The sequence below is a fragment of the Nomascus leucogenys genome, chromosome 18, assembly GCF_006542625.1.
Source record: "Nomascus leucogenys isolate Asia chromosome 18, Asia_NLE_v1, whole genome shotgun sequence".
Classification (NCBI taxonomy): domain Eukaryota; kingdom Metazoa; phylum Chordata; class Mammalia; order Primates; family Hylobatidae; genus Nomascus; species Nomascus leucogenys.
The window spans coordinates 67,006,016-67,025,473 of NC_044398.1; the positions used below are offsets into that span (position 1 = coordinate 67,006,016).

Here is a 19,458-nt window from a genome sequence, read left to right on the forward strand (position 1 = left end):
GCTCATGCCTGTAATTCTAGCACTTTGGGAGGCCAGGGCGGGCAGATTGCTTTGAGCTCTGGAGTTCAAGACCAGCCTGGACAACATGGAGAAACCCTATCTGTACAAAAAGTACAAAAAAATGAGCCAGGCGTGGTGGCTTGTGCCTGTGGTCCCCAGCTACTCGGGAGGCTGACGCTGGAGGATTGCTTGAGTTGGGAAGTGGAGGTTGCAGTGAGCCAAGATTGCCCCACTGCACTCCAGCCTGGGCGTCAGAGCCAAACCCTCTCTGTCTTTAAAAAAAAAAAAAAAGAAGAAACAATCCTTTGCTGTACTAAAGAGAGGATATTTACCCTATGGGGGGATAAAAGTAGTAGGGCCTGTTTCTTGTTATAAATAAATAGCAGTTGTGCCGTCTTTAGTTCTCAGGGTCAAACTTTACTGAATAAAATCTGGAATAAAATCTTGTGGGAACTAATTTTCAGAATGTGAGCCATTTTTATACATTGTTACTTCTTACGTAAACCTACCTATGTTATAAATGTTGTATCATATAAAGATGGAAGATTCGCCCTTCCAATGGTTTAATCCTCCTTGCTTAGAAGGAATAGACCAACAGTTGGCAGAGACAGTATGTCTCTGGAGAAACTATCTTACTGGAAAATAGAATTGTCCTAGTATTGAGATAAAGATGGCTTGGTTTTGGTTTTGGTTTTGTTTGCAAATGCCTCAGATCTAGGTCAACAGATTAAAAGTACTTGTAAATATTCATTTTCCTTTTGTTCTTAGAAGACACAGACTGTGAAGTCACTCTCATCTGAGTGTAAGTCATAGTGTTTTTTTACATATAGACTTTATCACCTTGAACATGTAACTGAACCTCCTGTATCCTTTGTCTCACCTGTAAAATGGAGTAGTAAGAGCCGTGTCTCAAGAGAATTGACTGAGTAACCCATGTGGCTGTTAGCCCTATCCATGGGAAGGAATTGTCAGCCTTTCTGTTTCATTATGCTCTCCCTATCCTCAGTTAAGTCATTCCTGCTCTTGCCCTTTACCTGGAACCTTACACTTTAAGTGTCCCACAATGGACTAGGATTGTTTTGGAAGGTCGTCCCTCCCTTGCTCCCCTCTTCCTCAAATATGGCTTATGAGTTTGGTAGTGTGTGAATTTCTTCTGCTAGGAAGGCTTCACAGGTGGACCTTAATTAGTTAGCTCTGAATTGTGCCTGTCCCAAATAATGTATTTTCTAGGGTTCCTTGAAGTTCTTTGGACAACAAGAGAATCAAGATACGGAAATCTTAATTTATACCTAAGGTTAAATCTCATTAATTTCCAGAAAGGTTTTCTACGATCATTACAGTCTTAGTTGCCTCTATTGCAGTGAAATGCTCTAATAATGAAGAGAATTAATATGCTTTAATTATTATAATTAATCAAATAGTCACTGTTGTAAAAACTTACAAAACTTGTTTGCATTATTATCAAATAGGTATCAGCACAGGTGCTGACTTCTTGTAAAAACAAACTCAGATTGGGCAGTGAACACTCACAGCAGCAAAGAGCACAGCTCTTGAATCAAACCTGTGGGGGTTTGAATGTGGCCCTGCCACTCACTTATAAACTGTGTTACCCTGGGCATAACCCAGCCTCCCCAAGCCTCTGATGGAAAAGACTTCACAGGGTTGCTGGAAGGGTGCAGTAAATTCATACATGTAAAGCACCTAATCCATTGTCTGGCATGTAATGTAATTTTTCTGTGATGACACTCTGGCAGTTATTTCTCCATATCGCTAGTTGTTGACAAACATAATATTTCCTTCCTAAAGATGAGTCATTTAATAAATAACTTAAAAATTACAATAGACTGGTAGGATTCTTTTTGTTTGTTTATATTTTTGGACATGGAATTTTGCTCTTGTTGCCTAGGCTGGAGTGCAATGGCGCGATCTCGGCTCATCGCAACCTCAGCCTCCTGGGTTCAAGCGATTCTCCTGCCTCAACCTCCCAAGTAGCTGGGATTACAGGCATGTGCTACTATGCCCGGCTAATTTTGTATTCTTAGTAGAGATGGGGTTTCTCCATGTTGGTCAGGCTGGTCTCGAACTCCCAGCCTCTGTTGATCTGCCTGCCTCGGCCTCTCAAAGTGCTGGGATTACAGGCATGAGCCACCGCGTCCGGCCAGGATTCTATTTTTGAGTGTTTATGAAATGTTCCCTGTGTGCCAGGCATTGTGCAGAACTAGTGTTTTAGTCAGACTCTTTGAGGTTGCAGGGAACAGAGATGGGTTAAAATTTATTTCATTCCAAATTAAAGTATCCACCAAGAAGTTTCCTCCATTGCAGCATGTACACTTGGCCCCTGGAGAACTAGTCATTCATTATCCAGGGGTGGTATAAAAGTGGCTGTCATATCTAACAGCTTATCAAGGGACCTGTGTACAACTGTTAGGTTGACTTTTGTTGCTTCTCCATCCCTGTCTTTCTTCTAATTTCTCTCTCTTCTCCCTTATTTCTGTCTCAGTGTTTCTACTTATTACCTTGCTCTGTTTCCGTGTTAAGTGCCATTCTTCCTGCAGTGACACTATTTGTGTGTTTTACTTTCAAACTCTGAGAGAGAGAGCTGACTCAGGCATACATTACCGTTCAGTATAGAAGGTCATTGGACCAAGGAACATTCCACAGGCAGCTGTGGAAGGTGGGATGGATTCAGATGTATAAAGCACCTTAAATTAGCCACCACCCTTAGGGCTGGGCAGACCCTTGGCTTCCCAGAAAGGCGCAGTGTGTCAGGTCACTGGGCAGTGTGATAGAACAATGGATAAGAGGTAACTTGTCCTGGAAGAGCTCACAATGTGGAGAGGGAAGCAGATACTTAAACATATACTTAATTTTATGATATATTATAGTTAATATTTACCATGCAGGGGGAGAGCAGCTAACTGCCATAGAATGGTGGTAGGAAATTCTTCACTGAAGCCATATTGAGATGGCAAAGGGTATTCCTGGCAGGGAAAAAAAAGTCATCTGCAGAGATGGGAGTAAAATATCATGGTATATTTATGAAGTTTTTTTGTGCTATGAGAAGAGGGCGATAGTTGGTATTTAAGGGGCTCCAGGAAGAAGGTCTAATTTACGGTACTGATGAAGATGATTAGACACAGAACTAGGAGAAAAAGACCTCATAGAAGAGTAGAGGAGAGACCTACAAGAGAGTTAGCACAATCAACAGTGGCTGACACCACATTATAAAGGGAGGACTGACTACAGTTTCCCTGAGAAGGGACCCTTGAAGCATCTTGCTTTTTAGCAGGTGAGTTTTGTAGGTCTAGGTAGAGTCTAGGACAAGAAACCTAACCTCAGGGAGTAAGCATTCTTGAAGTTCTATGTCAGTCACAAATTCATTCTTTGGAATGTCTAGAAACCAAAACCAAGAAACCTCATGTTTCCTAAATAAACAGGAAATGAAGATAAAGCTTGATCTGTAATAGTGCTTAGGTTTCTCTTATTTTTCTGACCACAATTTTATCTTTAAGTCTTCAAGGTAGTTTCTCAAAACACATTGTTTTGCTAAAATCTGTTATTTTTTTAAGGTCAAAAGTATATACACTTATTTAAAATAGGTATGTTTCTGGGTAATGTTTGGCAAAAATAACTCCCCGAAACATTCATGTTTAACCAACATGAATTGGAGATGGCTCTCATCTCCCAGTGACTTCACAGCTATCTGTTTAGATTAGCTTTGGTTAAAAAAAGATTTTTTTCCTGCTATGGCTGTGATATATTAATTGGATGATAAAGCACTGCTATATACATACATACATACACACACACACACACTCATCTAGTAAAAAAACCGCTATATATGCCTGGTTTATGGAAGATTATATGTTAGGATTATAATAAAAACAATACAAGTATGTAAAAAAATTTTTCAGTTTGGTTCTGTTTCAGAGAGAAATTAAACAGAGTAGATGTAATTTATTCGTGGCAAATATAATAGGATTTACTATATGTTTCATTGATTCAAAGATCCCAGTGGTTGTAACTTGTATCACTATTTTATATACTATGAAGGAAATAACATCTGCCAGTTAAATTATAATAACTTTTGATTGCAAGAGGCATTCAGATTTCAGATATTAAAATGTGAAAAAATACACATTTTAGAATTAATGACATGTAATTATTACGAAGAGACTAGGAAAAACACTTTGGTTTATATTTGCAGATTAATTTAGGAGCCGTGAAAATTGTTCTGAACATCTAAATTGCAAATTTAGTCTTGATTAAATACAGAATTATAAAAAAAGTTAATAATAAGAATAGTCATTAAAATTTAAAACTGAGAAGGCTGTAGGACTGCCAGAGTTAATAAGTGATCATTCACTTAATATATGTTCATACTTATTATGAGCCAGACATGCTTAGATGTTCAGTGTATAGATGGAGATAACATGTGGTCCCCTCACTCATGGAGCTTACAGTTCATAAGAGAGGAACAGTTTGCAAACTGCATTAACCATGTTAAAGGAAAAATACAAGTGCTGTGAAAGAATGGAACTGGGAGTTCTTAATTTAAATTGGGTAAGTCTCCGAAGAGTTGAGGAAAATCTAGAGAGTGGGTAGAAATTAGGTAAAAAGTAGACAGAAGGAGGCAGCCTGTCCAGAAGCCCCGAGTAGGAAAGATCTTGCGGTTATTGAGGCAGTGAAGAAGGGGGTGGGGGGTGCAGGTCTGGTGACAGGAATTGAGGTGAGACCACATGGTGCAGAGCCACTTAGGTTGGGCTAAACATTTTGGATTTTAGTCTAAGCCCAGGGGGAACCACTAGAGGATTTTAATGGAGGAAGTAACCCTGGCTGCACTGTGAAATCTGGGTAAGATTCAAAGTTAAAGAAGCCTCGTTAGGAGCCTGTTGCTAGTTCAGAGCAGGTTTAAGAGCAGCTTGACCTGGATGGGAGTGTGAATGGAAGACATGTTTTTTAGAAGATTATTTGCCAATATTACCAAAGTCTTCATTTGTGTACATTTTTTACCCAGGATTTCCATTTCTGGTTGTTTATTCTAAGGAAATAATTTAGGCCGAACGTGGTGTAATCCCAGCACTTTGGGAGGCCAAGGTGGGTGGATCACCTGAGGTCAGGAGTTCGAGACCAGCCTGACCAACATGGTGAAACCTCGTTTCTACTAAAAACACAAAATTAGCCAGGCGTGGTGGCACAGGCCTGTAATACTAGCTACTTGGAAGGCTGAGGCAGGAGAATCACTTGAACCTGGGAGGCAGAGGTTGCAGTGAGCCTATTGCGCCATTGCACTCCAGTCTGGGCAACAAGAGCTAAACTCCATCTCAAAAAAATAAAAAAAAATCTCATAGTCCTTAAACATAAATAAGGTAAAACGAAATTTAAAAAAGAATCTGAGATGCGTGTAAAAGTTCAGCTACTAGAATGCTCATCCCTATTATTTATGATAAAAGAAATTGGTCTAAAAGATAATAGTATTTTCAAACAAGTGGAAAGGAAAGAGACAAATTAGACTTTAAGGAGGCCATGCCATCCAGGAAGATTTGTTTAGACAAGGAACTTCCTTTGTGTGTTTGACTCGGGGCCAGGAACAGAAACTGAAAATCCGTAGCAGAGAAGAGATACTCCTGAAACAGATTTGGGGGAAGAGAGACAGCTAGGACCAGAGGAAAGACGACCGAGTACCTTGGTCCAGGAGTGCAGGAGTTTCTGGTATAAAAATGCACTGCAGTTCCACTGTGAGGCTTATTTTCTGGGAACTAGCCTGGGAACCAAACCACCTCTTGCAACATTGTTACTGGAGGGGGAAAGTGCTTTCAATACTGAAGACTTGGAAGTGAATTTTTAGTATGCAGTCACCACATAAATTCAGTTGCCTACAAAGCTGAGCCTCCTGGAATACCAACTGAGCAGGATGGATTTTTTGGAAGACAACTTTATCCCCTGTGTTCTTCACCCCTACCTCTCTTTCTTTGCCTTCCTCTCCCTCCTCCTTTTTCTCCTCCTCCTTTCTTCTCTGCCTTCTTCCCTTCTCTCCATCCCCCCTTCCTCTTTACTTCTTTCTCCTCCCTCCCTCTCTTACTTTCTTCTACACATCCCCTAACATTTATATTTTATAATCAGCATAAAAAGCAGCCAAGCACGTATAAGTAAATTAGATAATCCTCCTTTTTTCATACTTTTTGAAAATCTCATATTGCTTCTATATAACAGTGTGTGTGTGTGTGTGTGTGTGTGTGTGTGTAAGGAAATATTTTACTCTGTGGTCTTAATGCCTATTTGCAAGTTTCAAACCAAATGTTATGTATTCTTTGTATTTCTAAAAATGTCTAGGCCAGTCGCTGATACAAAGGTGTTTAATATGTTGCCTTCTACTTTCCTCACAGTCTTGATGCTTCAGTGAAACGGGTTAACCATTTCCTTTCTAGTGAATATTTATCTTTAAGTAGTTTCTTCTTCCTTTGGCTGATTCTCTGAAGATCGTACTTCATAGTTGTGATTAGCTGGAAAATTCCTAGAGGAGTTTGAATTTGTCTTTTTAGTAAACTTGAGGTTCCTATCTTTGGTATTTCCTTGAGTATTTCCTTTTCCTATCAGTGTAGAAAAACTGTTCTCTAGCTTTATAGACTTTTCAAAATAGTTACTGAAATTAGCTTAGTATTTTTAAAGTTGTTACTAATCCACAGGTGCAGTTGCTTTACCTGCATCCTTATAAATCAGATTTTCAAATCTATGCATATCGTGTATGCGTGTATGCTCATGTGGATGTGGGTATATTTTAAAATTAGTGATTTTCATGAGCTTGATGCTTTGCCTGTTAGGCTTTGTAGAGTTAATTCTCAAACATTCTTAGTTTAGAGATTGTTTTATTCTGGTAAATCCACACCGTTTTATGGAGTAAAGGTCAAACGTTTGTACTGGATAATTTTTATTCTTTATAGAGTACCCCAAGTGCTTTGTCATGAAGTCACTGTTCTATGAAAATAAAAATTTTAATCATGTAGGCTATGAAAAATTGTTTTGGGATCATAGATGATGTCGTTAAGTTTCACTTCACTTATTAAATATTTATTGCGCTTATTTCAGATAAATCAGCATATCCACCCGATTCTATCTGTATTGACTTAATTTATTGGAAATCCTGGAATAAAAGTGTAATAATACACCCTTCTAAATATTTGTTATATACTTGGGTGGTAGAATTAAAAACAATGCAGTCTTAGTGAATGTATTTGTTAATACAGTGCTTAATGTCTTGGGATTCATTTTGTTAACTACAGTGGAACATAGGTCTGCATGATATATGTCAGTAGTATATAATTCAGAATCTTTTCAAGCTTTAAGTCATTTGGGGTTTTTAGCAGTTATCTTTTTTATTACATGTCCGTTGGAAGTATAAAATAGAACCATCCATTCTGTTTGTTCTTGGAAATTATTTTTCATATATAAATTTCTCATTTTCTTTGTTTCTCCCTGCATTTTAGTCGTGAGATGGAGAATAAAGAGACTCTCAAAGGGTTGCACAAGATGGACGATCGTCCAGAGGAACGAATGATCAGGGAAAAACTGAAGGCAACCTGTATGCCAGCCTGGAAGCACGAATGGTTGGAAAGGAGAAATAGGCGAGGGCCTGTGGTAAGTGGCTATGGGTTACCAGCTATAAGGAAGAAAGCATAGGAGGAAATGGAAAAGTAAGCATAAGGAGATCCTCTTGTAAGCAAGTTTCTTCTTCATTTTAAATGTAGTAGTTTTATTTACTTGATATTGTGGTCATTTGGAAGAAACCATAATTAAAACTATGCTCATTAAACAGCTTAAACTGTTCTGGGAACTTAACTGTTGTGTTTGGTGGAGGGGCAAATGCTTAAACCAAGACTGCCCTCTCATGTCAGTATCTAAAATCCTTTCCTTGGAATTTTATACTGTACTTTTAAATTTTAAAAAGAATTTTTCCAGTTTATTTTAGATGTTTTATCTCTAAGACAGGATCCAAGGATCTTAATTTCAGAAATCTTCTAGGAAAGAAAACATGTAATTGCAGTAATTCATAAGTGTAACGATTGGGTTTTCACATGCATGCATAAGATGTGCGTTTCTCCAACTTTGTTACAATGTCAGCATGTTATCCTCATTTGACATGAAAAAAATGTTTAATAGACCTATGGGGATTAAGATAAATTAAAAATGTGTAGGGTTTGATGAAAGAAAATCTAGAGTCCTCGATTTTAAAAAGCAGGGATACTCTGTCCTTTGCTATAGTATAAGAATATATATTCTTACAAGAATACCATCATGAAATGTGTGTCTTCATTCTTACAAAGGAAGTAGTATTACAGTATCCTAGCACTAATCTCTCTCAGCAAGTTTTTATTTTGTTCTTTTAAAACAGATATGGCAACTTAAAATTCACCTAAGCTTTGACAAGGGTCTAAATACACCCCTGCCAAAGGATTGTCTGCCCTACATTCATCCCATATGCCTATTTAAGTTTACATTTAAATTAATTAGATGTAAACAAAAGTAAAAATTTAGTTCCTCAGTCTCAGCAACTACATTTCAAATGCTCAGTAAGCCACATGTGGCCAATGGCTACCTTTTAGGCAGTGCAGTTTTAGCACATTTTCACTGCCTCAGAAAGCTCTCTTAGATGTGTAGTACTGACTCGTGTCTGACTTAAATAACTCATTAATCCCTGTGGCTTTCAATATCCTCATCACTGAGCTGCAGTCTGTCAGGAATATTTTACCCACTGGTTCTAATTCTAACTGATGGGATTATACAGAATAAATCTAATTGTTCTTTCCATACCAGCACTTTTAAGTTATTATGGGCCCATGAATCCTTGTCTTTACAGCTAAGTTTCTACATTTCTTCCATTTATTACTCACATGAGGTGGTATGGTGGGAACCCCTCACCATTTTAGCTATTTGTGCCAGAAGATGAATATGAAGAAATTAAGGATTTATCTTAGAGAAGAGAAAGTGCTATTGAAACATCTTGTAGAAGGTTGGCAGTTAAAAGGGTGTGTTACTACTCAATCAATATAAAGAACTTTTGAACAAGCAGAGCCATCTGAAGTTTGAATATGCTGCTTTCTGAGCTCCTTTAGATGGAGGTGTTCAAACAGAGCCTAAATCTTTTGAGAATACCATAGGGCATAAATCACAACTTTTTAAAAACGAGCCAGCCATTTGTTCTTTATTACACATGAACTAAGAATATCCAGTTCTGTAAGACAAAATTTTGGTTTTTATACTGTTCACTTTCTAGCAAGTACCAAAGTACCTTGTCTGTATATGAGACATGAGTGAAGAGGGAGGAGATGTGTGGAATAAGATGCATAACACATAGTCCTTGAGCTTAATTATGCCACCCTACATTTTATGGTTTACAGATTTCATATTATCCTTAAGAAGTTTACTGTTTACTTGGGAGGTCTGATTTTGTTTGTTTTTATACTTTAAGTAAGTTGTGTCAAATCATTCTTGAAACATAAAGTGTAAATATCTCCAAATGGGAAAATTAGACTTATACATAGTAAATAGAGTAATACATGAAATATCACAAAGCAACTTGTGACTAGGTGCCAAATGTGTGGGATGGGCAGAAGAGCAATAGGGACTTAGGAAAGAGAAAGAATGTCATGCTGGTAGACTTCAGGGAAGTTTCATAAAAGGAAGAATTTTAACTGAGCCTAGAAAGATGGGTGTTTTCCTCATTTGAAGGCGTACTGCCTGGGGTGCTGCAGGCTGGAGATGAGTATTAAATTAGGAGGAGAGTGAGTGAAAGCACAGGAGGAGGAAGGGTCAGGCAAGTTTGGTGAACACAGCAACTGGCTATAGAACAGGAGCAGTGGGAGAAAGTCCAGAAAGGTCTGCTGAGCTTCAGCTGTACAAGGCTGCGGAGTTTGGCCTTTGGTCATGGCTAGGTTAGGTCTGAAAGCCTTAATTTAAAAAAAAAAAAAAAAAAAAAAAGCAGGTCTTGTAAATTGCATTTCTGCTTGAGAAATTGATCTTTAAACTTCTAGTCTCTTTTGGTTTTCTGAGATACATGTCTAACCTATTATTGTAATATAACGTTGTAAAGAAACACACACACACAAAAGCAGGGCAAAATGATTGCATAGTCATCAAACTATTTGAAATTATGCCCAGTGTTGTTTCAAGGTCCTACATTTTGTCAAAACAAATAAAAACATACCTAGATCATTGACTAAGTTGACTTTAGAAGTTATGCGTGCTTATTTTTCACATTTGTTTAATCACCTTTGATTGTTGCTTTTGAGTGTTAAATGAGTTAGGATATATAATAACAATACCGTTTCTACAGTTTTGTATGCATTACAAAATTGTAATGGAGGAGGTTGCATTTTAACTAGTGTTAAATCCTAAATGACTGAAATTTGTGCAGGTAAAAACAGTCTTTTACATCAATAGCTTAAAGTAATAATAAAAGTTGATATATTGTCTGGTATACTGGTATAATATTTCATAACAAAAACTCATTAAGTTTATTTCCTAGTCTATGATATTTACATTTACTTACCTTTTATATTTTTAAGTAATCAAAATATCGGAATACTTTGATTCAGGTGGTAAAACCAATCCCAGTTAAAGGAGATGGATCTGAAATGAATCACTTAGCAGCTGAGTCTCCAGGAGAGGCCCAGGCAAGTGCGGCTTCACCAGCTTCCAAAGGCCGACGCAGTCCTTCTCCTGGCAACTCCCCATCAGGTCGCACAATGAAATCAGAATCTCCAGGAGTAAGGAGAAAAAGAGTTTCCCCAGTGCCTGTAAGTTAATGTTACAACAAATATGTTAGATTTTATAATTTTTAGATTCATTTATAACAAAGAAAAGACTGGCCAGCCATCTGTTAGAACATCAGTTTTCAAAATATGATCTGCAGACCCGTGAGGATGGGGGTTGGTTCCTGAGACCCTTTCTGGAGTCTGTTAGGTCAAAACTAATTTTGTGATAAAACTGGGATGTTGTTTGCCTCTTTCCCTGCGTTGATATTTGCAGTGGTAGGTAAAGCTACTGGTGCCTTTTCCCAATTTAAGGCTACAACTGTAGAAACTATATTCATTATTGCTATGTATCAGCCATTAAAGAAAAACATGCCAGTTACACTTGATAATGCCTTTGACAAGGAAATATAAATTAATTTTATTAAATCTTAACTCTTAGTAAATACATGCCTTTGTAATATTGTGTGTGATGCAATGGGATGCATGCATAAAGCACTTCCACATACCCAAATCCAGTAGTTTCTAAAGGAGAATTATTTGTGTGGTTGTTAGAGTTGCAAGCTGAACTAGTTATTTCTTTCATGGAACACGAAATGAGTGAACAACAAACTATGATTATTTAGATTTGGGTATTTGGAAGACATTTTTCTTAAGGTGAATTAAATGAGACTGTCACTTCAAGAAAAGCAACTTAAGGCTGGGAGCGGTGGCTCACACCTATAATCCTACCACTTTGGGTGGCTGAGGTGGGCGGATCACCTGAGGTCAGGAGTTCAAGACCAGCTTGCCCAACATGGTGAAACCTCATCTTTACTAAAAATAGAAAAATTAGCCAGGCATGGTGGCAGATGCCTATAATCCCAGCTACTCGGGGGGCTGAGGCAGGAGAATCACTTGAACCCAGGAGGCAGAGGTTGCAGTGAGCCTAGATTACACCATTGCACTCCAGCCTGGGTGACAACAGCGAAATTCCATCTCAAAAAGAAACAAAAGCAACTTAAGTATTTTTTCACCAGTGTTAAAAGTTGAGATGTCAAAACAAAAATTAGAATTTTAGAAAGCTACTATCCACCACTATGAGCTTGACAGCCTCCCAGTGCTTAGACTTTTCTGATAAGATTGGTGATAACAAATGTGATTATTTTCATGCTTATAATGAAATATGTGAACATTTAGAAGATCTGCGTAACTTAACCAATATTTTCCACATGATCAGTGTGTGATAATAACAAAATCATTCATAGGTAAAAGATACATTCAAAGTGTAAAATACACCATTTGGATTTTTAATGTGCCAGTAGGAAAAGTTTGTTGATGTGGTTTCAGATTCCACATTACAACTGCCTTTAAGAAACCATTTTTTGAGCTTTGGTATAGTACCAAAGAATATTCATCATTATTTGAACAGGCAGTGGCTCACACCTACAATCCTAGCACTTTGGGAGGCCAAGGTGGGCGGATCACTGGAGGTCAGGAGTTCAAGACCAGCCTGGCCAACATGGCAAAACCCCGTCTCTACTAAAAATACAAAAATTAGCCAGGCGTGGTGGCAGGCACCTGTAATCCCAGCTACTTTGGAGGCTGAGGCAGAGAGAATTGCTTGAACCCGGGAGGCAGAGGTTGCAGTGAGCCGAGATCATGCCACTGCACTCCAGCCTGGGCAACAGAGTGAGACTCCTAAAAAAATAAAATAAAATAAAAAAGGCTATTAAAATACTCCTTCCTTTTACATCTACATATCTACATGAGGCCAAACTTTCTTTCATATACTTTAATCAAAACATCGTATCACAGCAGATTGAATGCAGAAGCAGCTATGAGAATCTTAGCTGTCTTCTATATTAAGCTAAACATCAAAGAAATTTGCAGAAAGATAGGTGGTAAATTCATGTGAGAAAGAGACTTCTAGTGGTGGAAATGCATGTCAAGACTCACTTTCTAACTTTGAAGAACAAATGATTGAATGGAAAAATGGTTGAGATAGTGACCACAAGAGGAATTTGGGTTTTTTTTAAGATCTGGAGTTATTAAGGTACATAAATTCGTTAAAAAGTACATTTAAAGCAAAAACATTTTACAGTAAAACCTGATGCCCAACAGTAGTTGTTGGCTGTATGTTAAAATACCTTTAAATTAGCTATTAATTTTTGTTAAAACAATAATCAGTTACTAGCTCACAAATCTGCAGATTGGGCAGGGCTCAGCAGGGGTGGCTTATCTCTGTTCTTCGTGACATCCTCTGAAGATGAAATGTCCAAGACTGCTTCTTCACTCACATGCCTATTGCTTCAGCTGGGATACTAGAACACTTGGGGGCTGTTGGCATCTCTTCGTCCTAGCACGAAGACTGGGTTGCAACGAGTATTGTTTCGAGAGGCAAGTCTCAACATGCAAGCTCTTCTCAAGCCTCCACTTCATTGTGTTTGCTAATGCCTTATTGTCCAAAGCTAGTTACATGCCCAAACCCAGAATTGATGTGATAGGGAACTACGCAAGAATGTAAATACTGGGAGGTATGGTTCATGGGGGCCATCAAAATGAAAGTTTACAGCAAGTATAAACAGAACTGTCTTCCTTCCCCACACCCCACCCCCAAAACCCACTTTGGGCATATATGCTAGACAAAGTTACCGCCTCATTCTTTTTGACAGTTACATAGCCTTTCATTAGCTGGATAAATCATGGTTTATTTAATGAATGATATACTAATGAACATTTATAATCTTTTTAACCTTTTGTTACTGAAAACAGTGCTTCCAAAGTATTTTTATACGTATGTCATTTGTACATCTGTGAACCTGTATCTGTGAACATATCCACAGGCTGGATACCTAGCAGGTCAAAATGACGTGTGCATGTATAATTGGCTTTTTTTGTTTGTTTTTACTTTTTAGTAACTGCTTTTTTAAAAATAATGGCTTTATTGATGTGTAATTCATCTACTGTACAATTCACCTGTTTAGATTGTACAATTCAGTGTTTTCTAGTATATTCACAGGGTTGTGTAGCCATTATTACGGTCGGTTTTTAAACATCTTTATCACCCCAATAAGATATCCTAGACCTATTAGCAGTATTAAAGCAAAATAGGTAGTAGGCCATTAGCCTGGGGTTGTTTCTACACCTGGAAATGAAACCAAGCTTTAGCCAATCACAAACAGCCAGCCAGCCTATTTGTTATATAACTAGGTACTTCGCATAATGCCATGCCCAAATAAGGCAAACACCTAGCTGTAGCCAATCAGCTAATTCCTTTGCTTTGCTTTGCTTTGTGTTCAGCCTATAAAAGCTGACTATTCAAGGTCCTATATCAGAGATCTCTGAACTTCTTGTGGTTTTGAGTACCACTTGATTCATGAATCATTCTTTGCTCAAATAAACTCTGTTAAATTTATTTTGTCTAAAGTTTACCATTTAACAACAGTATCTCCCAACCCTAGGCAACCACTAATCTATTTTCTCTATATATATAATTTGCCTATTCCGGACATTTTATGTAAATGGGATCACTTAATAGGTGATCTTTTATGACTGGCTTCTTTCACTTAGTATCATATTTTCAAGGTTCATCCACGCTATAGCATGTGTTAGTACTCCATTTTTAATTGCAGAGCATATTGTATGGATATACCACATTTTGTTTATCTGTTAGTTGATGGACATTTGAGCTGCTCCTGTTTGGTGGCTATTATGAATAATGCTACTGTGAACATTTGTGTACAAGTTTTTATGTGGACATATATTCTCATTTCTCTTGAGTTTATATCTAGGAATGGAATTGCTGGGTAATATGTTTAACATTTTGAGGAACTGCTATACTGTTTTCCAAACCAGCTGCACATTTTACATTCTGCCAGCACTATATGAGAATTCTGATTGCTTTTGTGGTCTTGCCAACATTTATTACCCTTAACTATTTAATTAGGGATCCAAAAAAACTGGAATTTCCACTGGACATTGATGGAAAGACCAAGTTCTAGGAAAATTAGTATAGTGAGAGTGTTATATATTACCCTCACCCTAGGAGCGTTTTTGTCACCTTTCACTAATTTGTTTTTATTGAGGAAGAGTCTGCAGAGTGTACGTTGGGAGGCATTCCATGGCAGCGTTTGTAAATTTCCTGTTAAAGAAGATTAATAAAGCCTTCAATAGATCCCAGGAAGTTGGATTTTTAATTTTTACTACTAGACACAGCATTCTGCCTGCTTATGATATATGCTTTTTATGCTTTTTGTTTTGGTTTATATTAGATGTTTCGAAGAACTCAAATGTTTATAGAATAATTTATAAAATTACCACATGGTTGTCTCTCTCAGCCAGATATTTGTCAACATTTATGGGGATGACTGAGATTTTAAAAGTTCACCTGAGATGAGTATGTCAGACAAAATCATTTAGCCTTTGTTCCATAATATTTTAAATCTGACATTTTTTCAGACTATAATCTGCCACATGACTGTCTTGTATGATCTTCTTTGGATAATAGTTTCTTTTTTTTTTTTTTTTTTTTGAGACGGAGCCTCGCTCTGTTGCCCAGGCTGGAGTGCAGTGGCAAAATCTCAGTTCACTGCAACCTCCATCCCAGGTTCAAGTGATTCTCCTGCCTCAGCCTCCGAGTAGCTGGATTACAGGCATGTGCCATCACACCCAGCTGATTTTTTGTATTTTTAGTAGAGACGGGTTTCACCATGTTAAACCCGGATGGTCTGGATCTCCTGACCTCGTGATCCACCCTCTTCGGCCTCCCAAAGTGCTGGGATTACAGGCGTGAGCCACCATGCCTGACCAGATAATAGTTTCTTAATTAAGAAATGAGAAAAGTACCTAATAAAAAAATGTCGTGAAGTTTCAGAGTGGCAGAATCACACCACCCCGAAGAGCCCCTTCACCAGATGGCTTCTCACCATATAGCCCTGAGGAAACAAACCGCCGTGTTAACAAAGTGATGCGAGCCAGACTATACTTACTGCAGCAGATAGGGCCCAACTCTTTCCTGATTGGAGGAGACAGCCCAGACAATAAATACCGGGTGTTTATTGGGCCTCAGGTAGGATTCGTCACCATTTTATATTTTATTAGTAGTAGTATATGGTACTAGCTCAAATTTATATACTATAATGTTCTTAAATTTAGATCAATTAATTCCCTATAGTAAACAAAAGTAAACTTAAAATGTATTTTAGGCTAATATTTTTCTTTGATGTATTTATGAGGTTTTGCTATCTTAATATACCATAGAATTGAAATTTGATCTATTTAATAAATTCAGTGAAAATGAGAGATTGAATCATGGAAATTGCTGTAGATTTTTCTTATATACAAAGATAATGAATATGAATTAATAGAAACTTTAGTATAAAAAGTTGGAAATATTGTAAAAGTGATAAATTTAGAAGTTCTTATGAACCACAGATGTATTAACCTGTAGGTTTTCTTTTTAACTCTTTAGAACTGCAGCTGTGCACGTGGAACATTCTGTATTCATCTGCTATTTGTGATGCTCCGGGTATTTCAACTAGAACCTTCAGACCCAATGTTATGGAGAAAAACTTTAAAGAATTTTGAGGTAGTTTTTAATAAATGCTTAGAGTAAAATTGTTAGCATATTCTTATGATATAGTCTTAAAATTTATCCTTCATTAAATTTAGGCAGTGATCATTTTAAAGGTGTGAAGGTATGTAGGAATTAGTTGATGCTTATAAACAGTTCTCGAGATATTTACTAAACTTTTTCTTCTAGCTTGAAAAAAACAGTAAACACTGACCTGTAGGAATGTTGTCCTTAGTAAAAACTATAATGTGTTCTTATTTTTGAAGCTCTTAAATCAACTTTATGAAAAACATGCAAATAAAAGATAAATCATTCAGCCTCTAGAACTCTTCATATGTATAATTATGGCACAAATATCATTGTTACTGTCTTTTTCCAATGTTAGGTTGAGAGTTTGTTCCAGAAATATCACAGTAGGCGTAGCTCAAGGATCAAAGCTCCATCTCGTAACACCATCCAGAAGTTTGTTTCACGCATGTCAAATTCTCATACATTGTCATCATCTAGTACTTCTACATCTAGTTCAGAAAACAGGTTAGTACTTTTTAAGGATTTCAAAGCATTAATCCAGTGTTACTTTTAATTTTAGGGGTAGTTTTTTATATCTACTTGTTAAGTTGCTCTAAAATGATTTAATTATTGAATCTTGGCTTTCAAGTTAAAATCAAGGGTGAAGATACTAAAGGTTCTCTGGACATGGTGGCTCGTGCCTGTAATCCCAGCACCTTGGGAGACTGAGGCAGAAGGATTGCTTGAGTCCAGGAGTTCAAGACCAGCCTGGGCAACATAGGGATACCCCATCTCTACAGAAGTAAAATAATTAGCTGGGAGTGGTGATACCTGTAGTCCCAATTACTCGAGAGACCAAGGCAGGAGGATTGCTTGAACCCAGGAGTTCAAGGCTCCAGTGACCTATGATCACACCACTGCACTCCAGCCTAGGTGACAGAACAAGACCCTGTCTCTTAAAAAATATGTGGGTGTGTGTATGTATGTATGTTGTTAAAGGTCACGTGAGAGTGTGTGTGTGTATATAGACGTTTTGTGCTAAAAACTACAGTATTCATGTGAATCTTCTTTCTATTCTGTATATTGCTTTATTGGTTTTAGTGTAAAAATTAGATTTTTAAAAATCCACAAAGGAGTGCTGCTTCTCTTACCAGGGCACCTTCTATATTATTCCCGAAGTGCCCAGTTTGAGAAGCATTGTTCTGAGTGGTTAAATCCTGTCTTCATCCTATTAATCTGTTAGGTATTGTAACTACCTCAAAATTCATGAAGAATGAAAAAGTGACAGGGTCGTAACAAGGGTGCGGTGAAGAGGAGAGGTTTTCTTCATCTGTGGAAAAAGTAAATGTTTGAATTTTCTTAATTTTGATTAAATGAAATAATATTAGAATCCTAGAGTTTTATGAGTTTTTAGACATTGAAGATTTTCTAGTTGGCATGTCTCAGTGACACAGCGATAAGTGAAGCCAAGAGGTTATGCAGCTCATTTGAGGAAAGGTATAACCAGAACCACCTGGGTATGTTTGTTTTACCGCTCATCTCTTCTAAATAAAATGAAAAAAATGAGCTTTATTTCTCCAGCCTCCTGAACTCCTAGCCCCAAGCATTCCTCCCACCTCAGCATCCCAAAGTGCTGGGATTACAGGGGTGAGCCACCACACCCAGCTCCTTTTTCCTTTTGAGTGACATTTCTGTAACTTTTTACTGTGGAGAAAAATAACAGATGCTTAAAACCAAGTAGTCAAAATTAAAATAGAAAGTTTCTCTCTGAGGTTAAATATATATATTTGGATTTGCATATCCATGGGAGGAACCACAAAAGTTATCTCGGTTACTGAGATTGTACTATATATAGATGGATAGATTTTTGTTTCGTATAACCACTATTTTTATATCTAAGATCAATAAAAAGAAAATACAGAGGAAATTTATCTGGAGATCTGATTACAATTTTAAATGTTATGCCCAAAACAATAATAAAACAATTAGGATAAACAAATTTAAAATTCAATTGAAAATGAAGGGCATAAAGAGAATATCTACCAAAAAAGAATTTTAAGGGGCTAAGAAACACAAAAACTGTTCAGTCAACCTAATAACCAAAGAAATGTTCATTTTTTAAAAAAAGATACCAGTTTTTATTTACCGAAATAATGGAGACTTTTTAAATGATGTAATTCAGTTATTGTAAGGATGTGCTTGATCGTATGTAAAGCCATATAGCCTTTTGAAGAAAAAAGTAATACGGCTTTTAAAAACATTTATATTCATTGATCCAGTAAATGTTCTTCTTAAGTAAAAGTTTAATCTGAGAAGTGCAAAAGCCTCACATATATCATATATGACTGTTTCTCATAGTATTATGGTGAAAAAGTAGAAATAGTTTAAATATCCAACCGCAGTTGAATGATTAAATTAACATATGCCCATGTTACGAATGTCATGTAGGCATTAAAATTATGCTTTTGGAGAACATTGAATGGCCTGGGAAAATGTCGATAAGTAAAACCAAATGTAGGTTATAATAATGTATTATGCATGAACCCAGTTTTATGTAGAAAAGGTATTACAAGTATGTAAAAATCGGAAGGAATAAAAACTTCACTGGTTATTAATAGGAGGTGCTATTATGGGTAACTTTTTTTAAACTGTAAATATTTTGTGGTCCATTTGGTCTCTGTTAAAACTACTCAGCTCTGCCCTTATGGCCTGAAAATAGCCAAAGACAATATATAAATGAATGGGGATGGCTATGTTCAGTAAAACTGTATGTACACAAGTAGTCCACAGGCTGATTTGTTTTCCTTATAAGTTCATTACTCCCTGCTCTATACTCGTAATTTTGCTTCAGAAAAAACTATGCTAAAAAAAATCTGAAATGTCAAAAAAAAATGAGTACAAAGATGTTTGTAGTGGTTTCTTTTTTTTTTTAGACGGAGTCTCTCTCTGTCACCCAGGCTGGAGTGCAGTGGCGTGATCTCGGCTCACTGCAAGCTCTGCCCTCCGGGTTCATGCCATTCTCCTGCCTCAGCCTCCCGAGTAACTGGGACTACAGGCGCCCGCCACCATGCCCAGCTAATTTTTTGTATTTTTAGTGGTGACAGGGTTTCACCATGTTAACCAGGATAGTCTCGATCTCCTGACCTC

The 19,458-nt window shown here is 37.2% G+C and overlaps 1 protein-coding gene and 1 non-coding gene across 2 annotated transcripts in view; both read left to right on the top strand.

Annotated features, from left to right (window-relative positions):
• MAP3K1 (mitogen-activated protein kinase kinase kinase 1) overlaps window positions 1–19,458 on the top strand; it is an 80,960-nt gene that overhangs the window by 34,099 nt on the left and 27,403 nt on the right. The window contains exons 2-6 of the mRNA XM_030798282.1: window positions 7,485–7,635; window positions 10,593–10,793; window positions 15,598–15,798; window positions 16,201–16,317; window positions 16,688–16,836. Of these exons, the coding sequence (XP_030654142.1) occupies window positions 7,485–7,635; window positions 10,593–10,793; window positions 15,598–15,798; window positions 16,201–16,317; window positions 16,688–16,836 (819 nt within the window). The remainder of the gene's footprint in view (window positions 1–7,484; window positions 7,636–10,592; window positions 10,794–15,597; window positions 15,799–16,200; window positions 16,318–16,687; window positions 16,837–19,458) is intronic.
• Window positions 8,035–8,138, top strand: LOC115831385. Its single transcript, XR_004026898.1, has one exon. It is a non-coding gene; the product is annotated as a small nucleolar RNA U13 (small nucleolar RNA).